Source organism: Sarcophilus harrisii, chromosome X (assembly GCF_902635505.1).
Source record: "Sarcophilus harrisii chromosome X, mSarHar1.11, whole genome shotgun sequence".
NCBI lineage: Eukaryota > Metazoa > Chordata > Mammalia > Dasyuromorphia > Dasyuridae > Sarcophilus > Sarcophilus harrisii.
Genome location: NC_045432.1, coordinates 24,026,211 through 24,043,107, shown reverse-complemented (window position 1 = coordinate 24,043,107; position 16,897 = coordinate 24,026,211). Strand labels below are relative to the sequence as shown.

At 38.8% G+C, this 16,897-nt stretch overlaps 1 protein-coding gene across 1 annotated transcript in view; it reads left to right on the top strand.

Moving 5' to 3' along the window:
* The window catches only part of IL1RAPL2 (interleukin 1 receptor accessory protein like 2), a 48,394-nt gene extending 31,904 nt beyond the window's left edge, over positions 1-16,490 (top strand). Inside the window, exon 5 of the mRNA XM_031944558.1 lies at positions 13,738-16,490. Coding sequence (XP_031800418.1) covers positions 13,738-14,438 — 701 coding nt within the window. The 3' untranslated portion in view covers positions 14,439-16,490. The remainder of the gene's footprint in view (positions 1-13,737) is intronic.
* The last annotated feature ends 407 nt before the right edge of the window (positions 16,491-16,897 follow it).

Below are 16,897 nucleotides of genomic sequence, written 5' to 3'. Positions count from 1 at the left end.
AAAAAAAAAAAAGTTAGTAAAACTAAGAGCTAGAGTTTTTCTTTGAAAATCCTAATAAAAAAGGACAAACTATTAGCTAATGTAAACAAAGAGGAAAACCAAATTCCCCAAACCAAAAAAATGAAGAGAATTCATAGCAGATGAAGGCTAAATTGTTATAAATCTTATATTCAAATACATTTCAGCAAAAGTAAAAACTTAAAAGAAAATAATGGATATTTACAAAAATAAAATAATAGAACAAGAGCTAGTCAATTTAAACAATCCAATCACAGAAACAGTAATTAAGCAAGCCGTAAATTAACTCTCAAAATGGGGAGGGAGAAATCACCCAGATGAACCTACAAGTACATTCTATCAAACATTCAAGAATAATTAAATTTTTAATATATAAATTGGTTTTTTAAATGGAATGTATCTTACCAAATCCCTCTCTAAAGAAAAATAGAACCCTGATGACCAAGTTGGGAGAAATAAAACCATAAAAGTTTCATTAAAATTTTTTGCTGTAAAAATTCTTAATAAAACATTATCAAAGAGACTCTAGCAATAAGTTTTTTAAAGTATCTAATATGAACAGATCATATTTAAATCAGTAGTGTAGGGATGGTTCAATAATAAAAAAAAAAAAAGCTGTAAATATAATGGATCATGAGGACCAACATGGTATAGTGGATTGAGTGCTAGCCTTGGAATCAGGAAGATTCAGGATCCCATCTTGCCCCTGATATATATTGGCTATGGAACCCTAAGTAAATCAATCATAGAGGATTTGTTGATTCGAACTCGTAAAAGGAGATTCCTTCACAGAATTCTTACTCCAACAAAATCCTTAGCCTGGACCAAAAAGTAAAATAATATAATATATGCATGCATATTAATAATGAAAATAATCAAGAACCATATGGTTATATTGACGGAAGTAGAAAAAGCCTTTGGAAAAGTATGGCATTCATATATGTCAGAAACACTAAAAAGGATTAGGATAAATGAGCTTTTCTATAATATGATTTAAAAAAAATAGTAGAAGCAGCAAGGTGGTGTAGTAGCTAGAGCACCAGCCCTGAAGTCAGGAGGACCTGAGTTCAAATGTGCCCTCAGACACTAAATACCTCCTAGCTATGTGACCCTGGGCAAGTCTCTTAATCCCATTTGCCTCAGGGGGGAAAAACAGTAGCTAACTATGACCAAGACCTAACATTATTTGTGCTAGAGAAATACTAATCCTCTTTCCAAAAAAAACAGGAAGAGAGAGAGCAAAGATGTCCATTGTCACTGGTATCATTTGATAGTTGTGAAAATTTTAAATAATCACAGTTTTTTTAAAAAAACAAAAGAAATCAAATGAGAGAATACATATAGACAAAGAGGAAGCAAAATTATCTATTTGCAGATGAGATAACGGTTTGCTTAGAAAAGCAACTAAAAATTAAAATTAAAAAGTCCATTAAAAATGAAACTATTAATTTCAGTAAAGTAACAGGATACAAAATAACCCCAACATTCTGCTCCTCAGAAAACCCAGCTAGATGAGGGTTTTTTAAAAATCCATTTAAAAGCACATAAAATATCTAGCAGTCAGCTTAACCAAGACAAAACTCATGAATACAACTACAAAATTCTCCTTAGAAATAAAGACAAATAATTTTAAGGAATTCATTGTTTGTAGTTGGGCAACTTAAATTCACTTGCAGATTTGGTCACATAGCAATCAAGTTATCTAGGGGTTCATTTGTAGAATTAGAACAAATAATAGAAAAAAAATTCATGAGAGAGTTAGACTCGATGGCTTCCTATTTCCATTCCAGCTCAAGAGCAACAATTCCATGAACTGTTAAACTTGTCCCCAACAGCTGCAAGTGTGAACCACAAAAGTTTATTTAATCACTCACATATAATGAATAAAAATCCTAGAAAGGACCTAGCATTGCTAGGTCTCAAAATATATTATAAAGCAGTAATCACCAAAAAACTATCTGGCACTATTTTAAAAATAAAGCAGTTGATCAGTGGAACAGATTAGTCAGGTAAATCCCAAAAGCAATGCAACAGAATTATCTAGTATGCGGTAAACTTGAGGATACCAACTATCACACTAAGAACTCCCTGATTCCCATAAACTACTCAGAAATCTGTATAATGGCATGGGAGAAATTAAATTTAGGCCTGCATCTTGAACTTCAAATGGCTTTTGATGTTGTTGAGTTGTTTCAGTTGTGTCTGATTCTCTGTGACCCTATTTAAAATTTTCTTGGCAAAGATACTGAATTTGCTCACTATTTCCTTCTCCAGCTCATTTTGCAGATGAGGAAACTGAGGCAAATAGGATTAGATGACTTGCCTAGGGTCACACAGCTAGTTAGTATCCGAGACCGGATTTGAACTCAGAAAGATGAATCTCGCTGATTCCAATCTCATCGATCTATTTACTGCAACACCTAACTGCCCTTCAAATGAATACAAAGATCAATTATAATGGTAATTTTATGAAAAAAAAATCATAAGAGTAAATGAGAGGAGCTGCCTTATAAAATTTTTCTAGGGGAGAACTAACTAAGCAAAGATTGAAGGTCATGATAAAAAATAAAGCAGACAGTTGTGACTACATAAAACAAAAAGGTTTCACAGGAACAAAATCAGTGCTACTAGAATTAAACGTTGAATAGTTGTTTAGAAAGGGAAGAATAGCTTGTCGTTAAATATCTTAAAAGGTCTTGAGTGTCAGTTCACAATAAATAGAAAACTGATACAGATATGCAAGACCACTCAATCGATAAGTGGTCAAGGGCAGTTATTAAAAAAAAAGAAAAGAAAAAAATGCAAAATGTCAACAACCATATGGAAGAATGTTCCAATTCACTAATAAGAAAAGTTCACATTAAAAGTGCTCTGAAATGTCACCTCAAACCCAGATTGGTCAGCTGACAAGAACAGAAATGGTAAATGTTGGAGAAGATCTGAATTGGGCTAACTGTTACGGAAAACGATTTGGAATTATACTAAACAAATCACAATACTATCCATATATATTTAACCACTGATACTACTAGTACTAAGCATCTACCCTCAAGTGAATCAAAGACAGAGAAAGGTTATATAGGTATATGTGTATATATGTGGACATATACACACATATATTTGAGTTTATAGCAGTATTGTTGTACCAAGCATCAAAGAGCTGGAAAGGAAATGGGTTCATAAGTACCCATTTGAGAAATGATTAAAGAAATTAAGGTATAGGAATGCAATGGAATATTATACCATAAAAATGATCAATATGAATTCAGAGAAACTTGTGTGAATTGTTAAAGGAGAAAATGAACAGAAACAGGATTAGAGTTCACAGGCTGATTACTATAAATGTAAAGGAAAACAACTTAAAGACTTTGGAATAACTGAAGATGACTTCAGAGGATCGATGGTGAAGCTTGCATCTTGACGGAAAGGTATTGGGCAATTGGTATGGAATGAGCCCTCCATTATGAAATGTGGAATTTGTTTTGCCTATCTACACTTTGGGTTCTGTCAGATACAGGAGTCACTGGAAAATAAATCACATTGAAAAAGAAAAAAGGAAAAGAAAATAACTTTTAAAAGATATCATCTGGGGCAGCTAGGTGGCGCAGTGGATAGAGGACCAGCCCTGAAGTGAGGAGGACCTGAGTTCAAATTTGATCTCAGACACCTAATACTTCCTAGCTGTGTGACCCTGGACAAGTCACTTAACCCCAATTGCCTCAGGGGGGAATATATATATATATAGATATAGATATAGATATATTGATATATTGATATAAACTCTTAAAGCTTATATATTTATGCACCTTCCTCCCATCCCACCACATCACAGAAGGACCATTTTGACCAAACTTACAGATTGTCAGTCAACCATATCAATAGTCAAACTGGCTAGTAGCCCTTGCACTGTTGTTATGGATCTTGTCTGAGCCAACTGTTAATTCTCTAGATCAACTACACAGACCAGTTGTTTCCATGTGTTCTATAGACAGCTTTAATGACATCCCAGGGCAAATGTGAGGCTCCATGCTTGACTCAACATAGCTACAAATCTTCATCTCTCCTTTCAATAACAATCAGCATAAAGGAGCTACAAAATACTCTCATATTTCCAAAACACCAAAGGATACCGGAGAGGTATTCTTTTTCATCGAGAGAGATGGCACATCGAATTTAGTTTTTCTTCATTCTCTTGTCGGAAATTTAGCTACCAGACGTTAGGAATGTCCCAGAAGCCTTCCTGTGAGAGGTGAGGATACAGGTTTCAGATGCAGGCATGAAAGAGTGTTTACTTCCTACTTTGACTTCTGGAAGGAGGTAACTCATTTGACCCAGATTCCAATTTTTCTGGCAGAGTTTCTTCAAAGGCCCTTGGATTATTTTTCAGACCCAGTGGAGCAGTCACCATGTTGTGATTAATGGTTTTTTCCTTAACATTTTTAACACATTCAGGAAGTTGATGAAATTGATGAATAATATATTTGATTTCCACATGAATGACAGAATAGAACATTTTGGAATTCATATATGTGAGTGATTAAGTAAACTTTTGTGGTTCACACTTGCAGCTGTTGGGGACAAGTTTAACAGTTCATAGAATCGTAGCTCTCGACCTGGAAGGGAAAGCAGAAGCCACTGAACCTAACTCTCACTTTGCAGGGGCTCAGGGAACTAAAGTAATTTGCCCTAGGTCACACATAGGCTTCAAGATCTAGAGCTAGAAGGGACTTTGCAGGCCTTCTAGTCCCGTCCCCTCATTTTACATGTGAGGAAACTGAGTCCCAGAGGTCAAAGTCAAGTGAATCTTAAGCGTCAGTGGCAGGACTCAAACCAGGTCTTCTGACTCTAGGACCAGTGTGCTTTCCACTACACCATGCTGCCATAATGATATATCATTTACGCACACGTTCCTGCATGATGTTGTTGGAAACTGTAATGTCCGGGCTAGCTTTCTGGTCTGGAGTCTGAGCTCAAGCTCAGCACACTCTCACTTGAGTCTCTCTCTAGTCTTTCTTGAGTCTGCTTATTTCAAGTCCTTTCAGCCCTTATATACCTTAATACAATTACATCACTACAGCACCCTGAGCATGTGCCAACTGGAGAACCATTACATCACCATACTAAGTACTAAGCATATGTGAACAAGAGAACCATCATCTCAACAATTATATTGAGTTAACATTTGCTTCCACTATACTTTTCTCAGAGTTCCCCAATATCTATGGTCCTCTACAGGAAACTATACCCTTCATATCTTATTGAAAGAACTTAGATCCAAGATTATTCATTTAAAAACAGAAAAAATTAGATTTTATGTCATATTGTTGAATCTGTAACCAAAACATAATGGGGATTGAATGGATTGCTGTTGTGCCATGAACTCATTCCTGTTTAATGTTTTTCTGTTTCCGATCTCTTTAGCTCCTTATACCTCACAATTTTTATCTGCTCAGTCTCATGACATTCCAGTTCAGCATCACCAGAACACAAATCTTCCCAATGCATGGTCTTAAAAAAAAAAAAAAAAAAAAAAAGCTCACGAACGAATACACCTCTCTTTAGATCAGATTTTGCATATTAGAGATTATAGTACTTTTTCCAAAAGGGATGGAAACATCCATTTCTTCACTCCTCCTTCCTCACTCCATTATCTATCACAGGTAACCCAGTGCTTAAGCTTAGGCTCAGACAGACTAGATTCAATCTGAGGAATTACCCTAAAAGTTCGTTTCTCTGGCTCATTATAACCCACCCAGAATTTACTCTGGGAAAACTCTGAAAGGAACTTATGTGTAGTTTGAGTCAAGATTTCCATAGACATGAATAATAGGATTTTCAGGTCCCATCTGAGCATTTAAAGTAATAAATGGTATTTGATACTACATAAAATCTACAAAATGCCCAAGACTCCCAGGATTCCAAAAAATGAATATAGAAAACTCATCCGGGAACTCTCAAATAATCAACATGACATTATTTCCTCTCTGGTGAGTCCCGTTTTTCCATGACAATGTAGAATACTGATCCTCTTTGTACTTCCTTCGGGGACGTGGTCTTCATTGATTAGGGCTGCCAAGAAATTGGCTCAGCCTGGAGGAGGCAAGACAGACCCTTCTTTGGAGGAACCACCTCTTTCCATGGCCCAAAATAATTGTTTATCAAGGACTCTGAGCTGACCCTTGCCTTTTCCCTTCATCGACTGATCACCCACATGGTCCAAGAGGGAGAAAGTCAGGAACAATTCATTCCTGAACTCTTTCCTCCTAGTTTGAAGCGGAGGAATTTCCTAAGCAGTGGAATCCTAGAATCTGGCCTTCTGGCCAAAAAAGGGAAACTTGAAAGCAGTACAAGCCTGGGAGGTTGTCCTGGGAGTAACTTCAAGTTCAAGACTTGAGAGAAAGGGTATTTCTTTAGCATATGCTTCCTCTAAAAAGATTGCCAACGTGACCTGAAGTTAAAGGAGAAATAGAGAATTAAAATTATGCCACGAACATTAAGAAGGCCATGTTTTTCTTCCATTCTATTACAATGAGTTTTTCAGACAGTAAAGGTTCTATGGGAAGACATTTGCCAGTCTGGTAGCTCCAAAGTGTCTTTCTGTTTCAAATTAAGTCCAAACCACAAAGTGACACTCCTAGTCTGGGAAGGGCTATGTAGCACCCAGGCAGAGGAATTTGCCTGAAGGTTAGGGTATTGTCATGTTGGCAAAGCCATGTTCATTTCCTTTCTGAAGAGGGTCCAAGCTATAGTGTGTCACTGAGTCTAGAGGACTCTTGAATGTTATGAAGAAAGTGGGATCTGCCGTAGAGAGAAAAGAATCGTGTTGTTATGGACTTCCGAGAGTCCCTTTATGGGTTTTTTGGACATTTATTTGGAGTCCATTGTATTTTGTGCATTTTATATAGGATGAAATGAAGGCTGTACTATAGCAAATACTATTTGCTATCTTCAGTGTTTATATGGGAGCTGGGGACCTTGTTACCCATATATGTGGAAACCTACACAAATCAACTCTTTGGAGAGATTTTCCAGAGTAAATTCTGAGTGGGAGCATAAAGAGCTGAAGAGGATGATCTTTTTACAGTAGCCCTAAAAATTGAATTTGATCTGTATGAGCCCAGAGCCAAAGGTTCTTGGGCCATGAGTCACTGTGAAAGTGCTCACTTTTTCTACCACATGCTGTCCAAGATGGACATATAGGATCTGCCTGAATAATTTCCCTAGACTACCAGGCCCCAAATTGTCAGATCTCAGCATCACTTCATTGGTGATTCAACAACCGTGTACCGAGCAATGAAGAAGTACACGGTGGGTGTGAGTAGGCTACAATGTATCACAAAAGACATACAAAGAACAAAGAGTAAAAAGTGCCATCGAGAAATATGTTGTCAAAAAATAAGATCGTCTGGCCATGTGATGAGAAGGGAACTAACCACTGAACAACCCGTATGTTCCACTGGTATTCTTCTAATGCTAGAAGAAATCAAGGAAGACCCTCAACACGTTAGGTGAATTCACTGTTATACATTTATGAGAGAACAAGGGCGACAGCCAAGATGGTCATACACAGCTGGGGTGAGATTTACATTATTTTACCAACTAAGGCTCGAGTTTCACTATAAGGACTTTTTTGCCACCTTTCTTGCAGACAAATTTTCACCCCAAACTGATCCAAGTTGGCTCAAGAAATTGAGTGGGAAAAATTTATGGTCTATTTACAGGCTCTCTTCCTCATTAAGGAAGGCCCGATATCGTCTTCAAAGATTAAGTTCCAAGGAACTCAGACATTAAAAGTAATCTAATGGAGATACTCTTAATGAGAATAGGTTTCATGGTTTTTGGGGATTAAGTAGTAGTCAGCAATGAAGGAGACAGACAAAAATAGAGAAAGATATAGAAAGTGTGTGTGTTGTGTGTTTGTGTGTATGTGTGTGTGTGAGACAGAGAGACAGACAAATACACTGAGAGAGATCGACAAATAGAGAGACAGAGACAGAGACCAAGAAACACACACACACGGAATTTATTACATGGAAAATACTGTTAATCACTACAGATACAAATAAAAATCATGACAGTTCCTGCCTGCCTTCAAAGAGCTTACATTCTACTGCAAGATTGGGAAAGGAGAAAACCTTTCCACCCCAGCTCCCAGTCACTGCCCTCTCTTTTCTAATTGTGTTTTTCTAAAGTGAGTAAGAATTCCCACAAGTTTGCTCTGTCTCTCCCCAGGCTAGAAGCATCTGTCACTGACTGTATCAGCACCAAGTTTACTGGCAACAGGCATCCAAAAGGCAGATGTGACAGGCAACCAAAAGACAGTCAGCTATTCAAACTGCTTTGTGAGACAAACTTAAGATAAGAAGTAGGGATTTTCTCAGGCTCACAGCTGCTGGGATTTATGGTGTGAAGTGTTATACACAGAGTCCATTGTTTTCTTGGGGTCTTATAGATCAGTGTGGAATAAACTGATATGGGGGGAACTAATAGGAGCTCAAGAGAACCCAGATGTGAAAATGAAATGCTAAGGATGATGACTTTGGGCGGTCGGAACCACTACTGAGGCTGTTGGTCTAGTCACATGGAAAGAAAAGACTAGTAAAAGGAGGCAGCAGACTCAGCCCTAACTCCTGCTGGCCTTCACGAGAAAGGAAACAGATTAGTTGAAAGTGAGCCTCCTATCCCCAGGACTGCTTAAATATGGCTGCTTCTGGCTTAAGCCAAAATATTGGTTTGAGATCTTAGGACCTAAGGGTTAGGACCTAACTCTTCACAGTTCTCTCCGTCAGTTTTTCCATCCACAAAAGATTGAGGAGGGGAGAATATGGAGGGGGGAGAATGCTTATGAGCCAAATCCCCTCATGGAAATGTTAGTTTTAGCATGTGAGGAAATAATGCGAAAGACGGCATGTCATAATGGATCAGAGAGCTAGTCTCAGAGTCAGGAATTCAAGTTTCTGTTACATGTTGTTCGGGCGTTTTTCAGTCATCTCTGACTCATTGTAACCCATTTGGGGTTTTCTTGGCAGAGATACTGGAGTGGTTTGCCATTTCCTTCTCCAGTTTGTTTTTAAAATGAGGAAACTGAGGCAGAGTTAAGTGACTTGCCCAGGGTCACATAGTTCATTTCTTTTTTCTTTTTTTTTTGTACATATAGGTTCTTTGATTTTATGTTTATTGCTTTTTTATCTCTTTTGGAATATGTACCTAGTAGTAGTAGTAAAATGAGGTCAAAGGGTATGGCTTTTTTATTGAAGCTTTTTATTTTCAAAATCTATGCAAAGATAATTTTTCATCATCGACCTTTGCAAAACCTTGTGTTCCAATTTCCCTCGCCTTGCCCCCGTCCCTTCCCCAAGATGGCAAGTGATCCAATATATGTTAAACATGGGAAATATATATGCAAATATAATATAGGCATATACATTTATACAATAATCTTGCCGCACAAGAAAAATAAAATCAAACAGGAAAAAAAATGAAAAAGGAAATAAAATTCAAGCAAACAATAACAAAAGAAGTGAAAATACTGTGTTGTGATCCACACTCAGTTCCCACAAGGCCTCTCTTTGGGTGTAGATGGCTCTCTTTATCACAAGACCATTGGAACTGGCCTGAATCTAAGCTAATTTCTAAACCAGATTAGATTTGAACTCAGATCTTCCTGATTTCAGGACTGGTGCTCTCTCCACTGGCCACTTGGCTGCCCCATACTCCACAGTATACTATTTCTGTATACCTGGGCAATTCACTTAACTTCTCAGTCCCTCCTCAGACCATTCTTTAAATCTATAAAATAAAAAGCTGCACGGATAGGAGTTTCCACACAGGGTGTTCCTGGAATTAGCAACAACAACAACAACAACAAAAAGACGTAGTCTCAGGTGAAAGAGGCCAGTGAAATATTAAAAGGAGCGTCTCGGAAAGAGTTTAGCAACCATGTCTTTTGAAATTACATTTACATATTTGGTTTAGACCATTTAATTGTCTTTCTATTGATTCATGTCTGGTGTCAGACAATCTGGAGTCCCTGTTGAAGTGAAGCATGCGAAGATCATTTGTGTACATGGACCTTCAAGGCTTTGTCTCTAGGAGCATGACAGATTGGCTACTGCTCAAGGAAGTTGTCTTCAGGGTGCAATGCAAACCTTTTTGTGGAACCCAAAAAGCATGAGACAAGAGGGGCACGTAAGGCCACAAATGTTTAACATATTGGGTGGAGAAACGGAAAGACTCACAGATTCCTCCTGGGAAATAAGACCCATTATATCCACCATCCTACTCATGTGGTAGCTTCACCACAGGAGTAGATGGATGGACAAAATTGAATTCTGCCCAGAAATAAGTATTTCATAAGCGGAAATCATTCGTGAAACCCCAAGAGTGGAAAATGGATCTGTAACATCAAATTAAAATCAGAAGACACACATTCTGAATGGCCCACAACACAGAAGACTAGGTTCCTTATACAAATGTAAAGAAAAATGTTTATTTGCTAACCAAGAAAAGCTAGAATTTGAAAGCATCAAGGAAACTATGGGAAAAGGTATGGTAGCAATAAGCCGAACTGCCATCCAATGTTCAGTGAGTCGGCCACTGGTTGACTAGGATGATATGTCTGAATTTCCAGAGCTTAAGAGGGAGGGGAAGATTTGGGATTCCTCTATAATATCTAGAATCAAAAGGAGCAGCTTAGAGATAACTTTGCCCGGTCCTCTAATTTTACAGATGAAGAAACTGAGGATCGAAGAGATTAAGTGTCTTATCTAAAGTCACATAGGTAGCCAGCAGCAAAACCTGGAATCAAAGCCAGGCCTTGGTACTTCAATCTACTTCCAAGTATTCCCACCACCAAGGAGATATGGGGAGGGGAAGAAGGCAGGTCAAGGTAGAGAGGAGGGAAGAGGAGAAAAACTAGGTCAAGCTGTAGAGAAGGGAAGAAGAGAGAAGTACAGAGAGAAGAGAAAGGAAAGTGAAGATCTGGAAACACTTGGAGATCAGGGGAAGGTGGGATGGAGAAGAGAATGGAGGCAAGAGGTTGGTGCAAGAGAGTGATGATGGGCCTTCCAAATGGGTTTTGTGCTCTCGGAAGAAATGGAAAAACAGTGAGTATCAGCAGCATCCCACAGAAATGCAAGTGATCCTATGTTCTTATGAGGCCCCACAAAATCAGAATTAGGGTCCTCATATGGGTCCTTAAAGAGCAAAATGCACTCAACACAAAAGGCCAGCCAACATCTGGAATCCATTTAACCAAAGGTGAATGTAAAGGTGTTGTTGGAGGCTAGAGAGCCAAAGGGAAGTACAGAGAATCCCCAAGAGATCAGCAGCAAGGATACATACAATTAACTAGATCGTTGGAGTTCTGCTTATGGATCAGTTTGTTTGCCTCTATTGAGATGTGGAAGGAATATTGTCCAATGGCTGGATAGTAAAGCTCCAAGCAGAGGGAGTATCTCGCTTATGAAAGCACCGTTGGCCCTTTCCCATCTTCACTAAGGGGATGCCAAATCCACATCTGGTAAGTTCATAGTTTATTCATTAAGTTGTTTTCATTATATGTTCTGTTTATTCACAACTATGGATGCTTGAGTTATATTGTGAGGTTTTTTAATAAAAAATGGACTCGATGTAGATTACGCATATGTATCTATGTATGAGGATGAAGATATATAATTTTTTTCAGTATGATCTAGCAAGATTTCATCTATCATTGTATGAAAAGGGTGGCTTATATCTCATTGTTCACATGCTTTAAAAAGTCAAATAAATCGAACGTTCCTAACCAAATCCAATTCTGTTTTAAATATATAAAAGAAGTCGCTATGAAAGTCACTTCTTGATTATTGGGTGAAGTAAAGATTGATATAAAATGAATAATTATGCCCTTTGAAAATTAATCTTGATTATTACAAATAAGCTTACCTAAAGTCAAACCAGGCTTCTGAGATTTGTTAAAAATGTGTTTCCTTGTTGGGTGGGGAGGAGGAGGAGGAGGAGGAGAATAACAGGGAAGATGCATGATGGCCTATTTTGCTGTATCTTACAGATCTATCCTCTAATGATGACGTTTCCCATATAACTTCTTTCTTTTGGGGAGAGGAAAGGATGGAAGAAAATGAAGAATCAGAGCTGTTGATACATTAGACACTCTATTTCCACTGTACTGAGCCTTGCTACCTTTCTTTCTACGGGATCCCAAGCCCAAGGGATAAGGCCCCATTTCTCCTCCCAATAGAGCCACTCTGTACCATTTGAAATGCTGGTTTTTTTTCCACCTCTGTGTAATTTCTTGTGATAAAGCACTTAAAAATCTCAACGGCCTCCTCCCCCACAGCTCCTATGGAAAGAGCTTTGGCTTTGAAGTCACAATCCCCGGGTCTCTGATCCTGCTTCTTAAGCTGTGATCCCATCTATGACTCTGGACAAGACCCTTTGTCTCTGTGGACCTCATTTCTTCATCTGTAAAATAACTAAATGGCTAAATTAAACTAAAATGGCCTCTCAGGTCCCTGCCAGTTCTTCCTCTGTAATCCTATGTTAGTAACCCTGTAATCAATGCATGGGGATGGGGAGGGGTAGGGGACCATGAATTTGATACCATTAAAACCACATTGCTGAAGGAGCCCCCAGTCAATGTTTTGTCTGTAGAATGTATAAAAGGATCGCTTTGTTCTCCTTTGTAAATCCATTTCCTTGCTACCAAGTAATGAAGCAAAGACACGGAAAAGGGAGATTTTCCATTAAAAAACACATCTTTGTGAGACACAGTATTAATTTTTAGGACCCCCGCTTCTTCCAAGGCTATGGGCCTACCTGCTGGAAGAGGCCCCCGGTCCCCGGATCTGCAATGCCAAATGTTGCCATGACTTTTCTGTAAATACTGCTTCCTTCTGCTCCAGGGCAGCATGCATTAGACAAGGCCCTATGCTCTGCTGAGAAAAGACATGTTATCTCTGGAGCACCTGTGTCCATGGGGCTGCCCTGTGCTTGCTCTGTGAGAAAAAGAATGACTAGTTCTCCAGGATGTCTTTCACCAGACTCCCAAGACGTGCATCATTTCTTAGGCTAGATGCTTCTTGTTTTTCCCAACCCTGAACAAAATTAGCCAACGGATTGAATAAGCACCCTAGTCCTGCCTCCTTATCAAGGAGACAAATGGAGAAAAGTCGGTGCCAATGGCAGAAGGTACTCGGGCCACCAGTTGGGAAAGCAGTACAATCCACAGTACCTCGGCCATACCACTATGTGGCAAATAGATCACATCCGGAAACTGACACTTTTATTAGTGGGACCCAAGGGGAGAAAAGTTGTCCAGAACAAATCCATGAATACCATACTTTTCTGTATTAGTTTATGTTTTCTCTCTGTCTCTTTGCATCAATCACCTGCTTGGTTATTCCCTCGCAAAGTATTAACCCTGCTTTGGAGCAAATGCTAAAATAAATACAGATCACTGAAATAAATCCTTGCTCCAAAGCAGTTCATTTCTATTAGTCTGCAGAACACTCTGTGATATTGATGCTGGGTGAAAAATAGGACTGGAAGAAATGGCCTTTTTAAAATGCAAGCAATGGGTTTCCTGAATGTATCATCCTGAAAAAACCCATATCGTTTAGGGAAAGACAAGCTCTTTGCCCAGACCTAATGTTTTAAGGCTATAGACTTCTCTATTTTATCTTCTCTCTCTCTCTTTCTCTCTCTTTCTGTGATTTGTAGCCTATATTGAAGATCTCACAAGATGTGTTGAGCAAAGCAGAAGACTTATTATCGTGCTCACTCCGGACTATGTTCTCAGGAGGGGATGGAGTATTTTTGAGCTGGAGACCAGGCTCCATAGCATGTTGGTCAGTGGAGAAATCAAAGTCATCTGGATCGAGTGCATGGAATTAAAAAAGAAGGTGAATTGCCGCGAGGTGGAACTGCTGAAGAGAAACATCAAGCTTCTGTCCCTGGTCAAGTGGAAAGGCACCCAGAGCAGCAAACTGAATTCGAAGTTTTGGAAGCAGTTGGTGTATGAGATGCCCATCAAGAAAAAAGTGACACTGTCCCGCCGCCAAGTCCTGGACTCAGCGGAACAAGGCCTTTTCGGAGAGCTGCAGACCGCCCCCTCGATTGCCGTCACCAGCACTTCGGCTGCTCTGGTAGCCTCTCAGGCCGATCTGAGCGATTTCCACCAAACAGATTCGATGCCAATGAGACACTGTTGCAGAAGTTATAATTACGAGATGCCGACGTCCTCTTTGCCGATATCTTCTCTAGGGTCCCACCACCACACATACTGCAACATACCCTTGACGCTGCTCAACGGACAACTACCTCTAAATAACGCCGCAAAGAACGCTCCTGAATTTCACAGGAACAGCCCTCTGCTGCCTTTGTCATCCAAGGAGCTCAGCTTCACCAGCGATATTTGGTAGAGACGGTCTGAACTCTTCAGAGCCGCTAAGTCAGCATCCCCAAAGGCCTGCGTTTTGTACTAAACATTTACGATTCTACCAAGAGTGCTTAAAAGTCGATGGAGGAAATGACGCTGTTTTTCTTTTTTTAGTACTCAATTGTTTTTGTTTACAGTTTTGCAATATTGAAGACACAAAAAGAGAACACATGGAGAATCTTCTTTTATAATATGGTACTGAGTTTAGCTAGCCTATAATGACTTTTTTCTTGAAAAGAAACTCCCATTGTCTTAGGGTAGATTTTTATGTCCCACAGATAGATGATCTTAGCTGACTGGTGTTTCTGTACTCATATTTCCGAATTTCAAATATAGAAAACTAGAGACTTGATTACAGTTTGGAAATCCTCAACTTCAGTTTAAGGAGGAAACAACTTTTACAGTGTAAATGAATGTGGAATTTGTCTTAGGGAAAGGGCAGAGTACCCCCATTTGTAATCACAGCAAGCAGTTTTTAGGGGATGACTTAACCGAGGAGCTGGAACTGAGGGTAGTGGTGGTGGAAAGTGAATGAAGACTGGAGAGAGCATCAATATCATGCACAACTGCTGCAAGATTGATCAAGAACTCATGACAACAGCATTTTGTTTTATTAAGCAAGCACATCTTTAGAAAAAGCTGAGAGTCAGCTAAACAAAGGGAAAGATAGCTGTCAACTCTCCTGGATTAATTTTCAACAGCCTGTGGAACTTCTTTCACAAGTTTTGCAACTTCTGAAAGACCTTTGTAGAAGTATTTCGAACAGAGATTTTTTTTTTTAATTTCCTAACAAGTTCACATTTGGATTCCTTCATTATTATTATTAATTAAGATCTCTTGACCTGTTGTCAGATTTGTATATTGATAGGATTGTCTTCCTATTTCAGCATCAATGGAGTTTCCATTTAAATACACATTTGACTAAGAACATCACCTATAAAAAAAAAAAAGAAGAAGAAATATTCACAGCAGTATTCACAGATGAAGTACCAGATGATTCAAGTTTCTTAGTCATAGGGCAGCAATTGCCAGGAAAATCATCAGAAATATCACTATGAAACAGACTCTTCTGGTAAGATGTAAAGGCTTCTGTCAAAGGATACCAATTCTTGATCCTACTATCGGTCCGCTTGGGAGACTGGGATCCTCAAACAGAAAGACCAGGGCATATGTAAAATACCAAGTGCAAGACTCCACACGTTCACAGTGATTACAGATTTGCAATAGGTGGAATGGCCCTGTTTGTCTATTGAGCATCACTCCTCCTTGAAGTTCATCATATTTTGCCCTCCCCACTCACAGTTGCCTGTGGGGGTCAATCCTGATTCCAGATCAACTTGGGCATTTTGCAGATAGTACTTAACAACTGTGCACCAGGATGAGCGAACCAAAACGATGTACTAACAGTACAGCAGAATTCCAAATTGGGCTGGTGCTCTTAATTGTGCTCGTAATCGTGAAATACACTTGTGCAGTCCTTTACCAACCAATGGATTTTGGTTGTTTCCTTAATCCTCTTCTCTTGATCAAATGTAAGCCATTGGTTTGTTCTAGGTATCCATTAATCTATAGTCATTCAGCCAGTTCTTTATTCCCAAATGTAGTGTGTGGAAGCTTAGTTGTCAGTTGTGGGGGGTACAGACTTACTCCCTCAGTTAAGTTCCCTCACGTACGTGTTTCATAGATATAGTCATTCCATTGAGAACGGTGACTTTGGCCTCCATTCTAACCGTATGTATTTCCAAACAGAAATTGACAAACTCTACTCTGTTTTCTACGTGTTACAGACTTTGTGTTTATGCTGGGTATGTTCGTTAATGCAATGTGTAACTAAAATAATATTTGCATGAAGTGAGCTGCATATGTTTCAAGTGACAAGTTGTGATTTCATTATTTTGCTTCCACATGATTCTAAATCTGATTACTCCACAGAGGATGTTCAGTGATATTTTTAAACTATTAGTTCTGTAACGTGCATGCCTGTTCTGAAGACCTATTGCAGGTCTCTCTGTTTCCTTGATTTGTGATGATTAAATGTGGGTAACTGTTGAAATTGGCTGGTCACCATGTATCTTTTTACTAGCAGCAAGTATCTGAACACAGCATTATTTGCACTAGTGTGTGAGCACACATACACAAGGCTTTTCCATAATTTTCCAGAAACAACATACATAATATTTATTTATGGATTTTTTTCTATAGGACAAATCAACCTCTGATTGTTATCTGAGATTTTTTAAGACGCAGTCCATAAAGAGATGAAAAACATGTAACTACCTTCACTTCTGGAAAATCTGGGTAAATAATTGGTAAAATAACATCTGGATAATTGGTTCCCATATTAATCGACAACGTTATTTTTTCTTGGGGTAAAGGGAGACATTATGAAAATGACTGATGAATTAAATTAGCAATGCAGTATGGCTTTGGAGGCATCGGAAA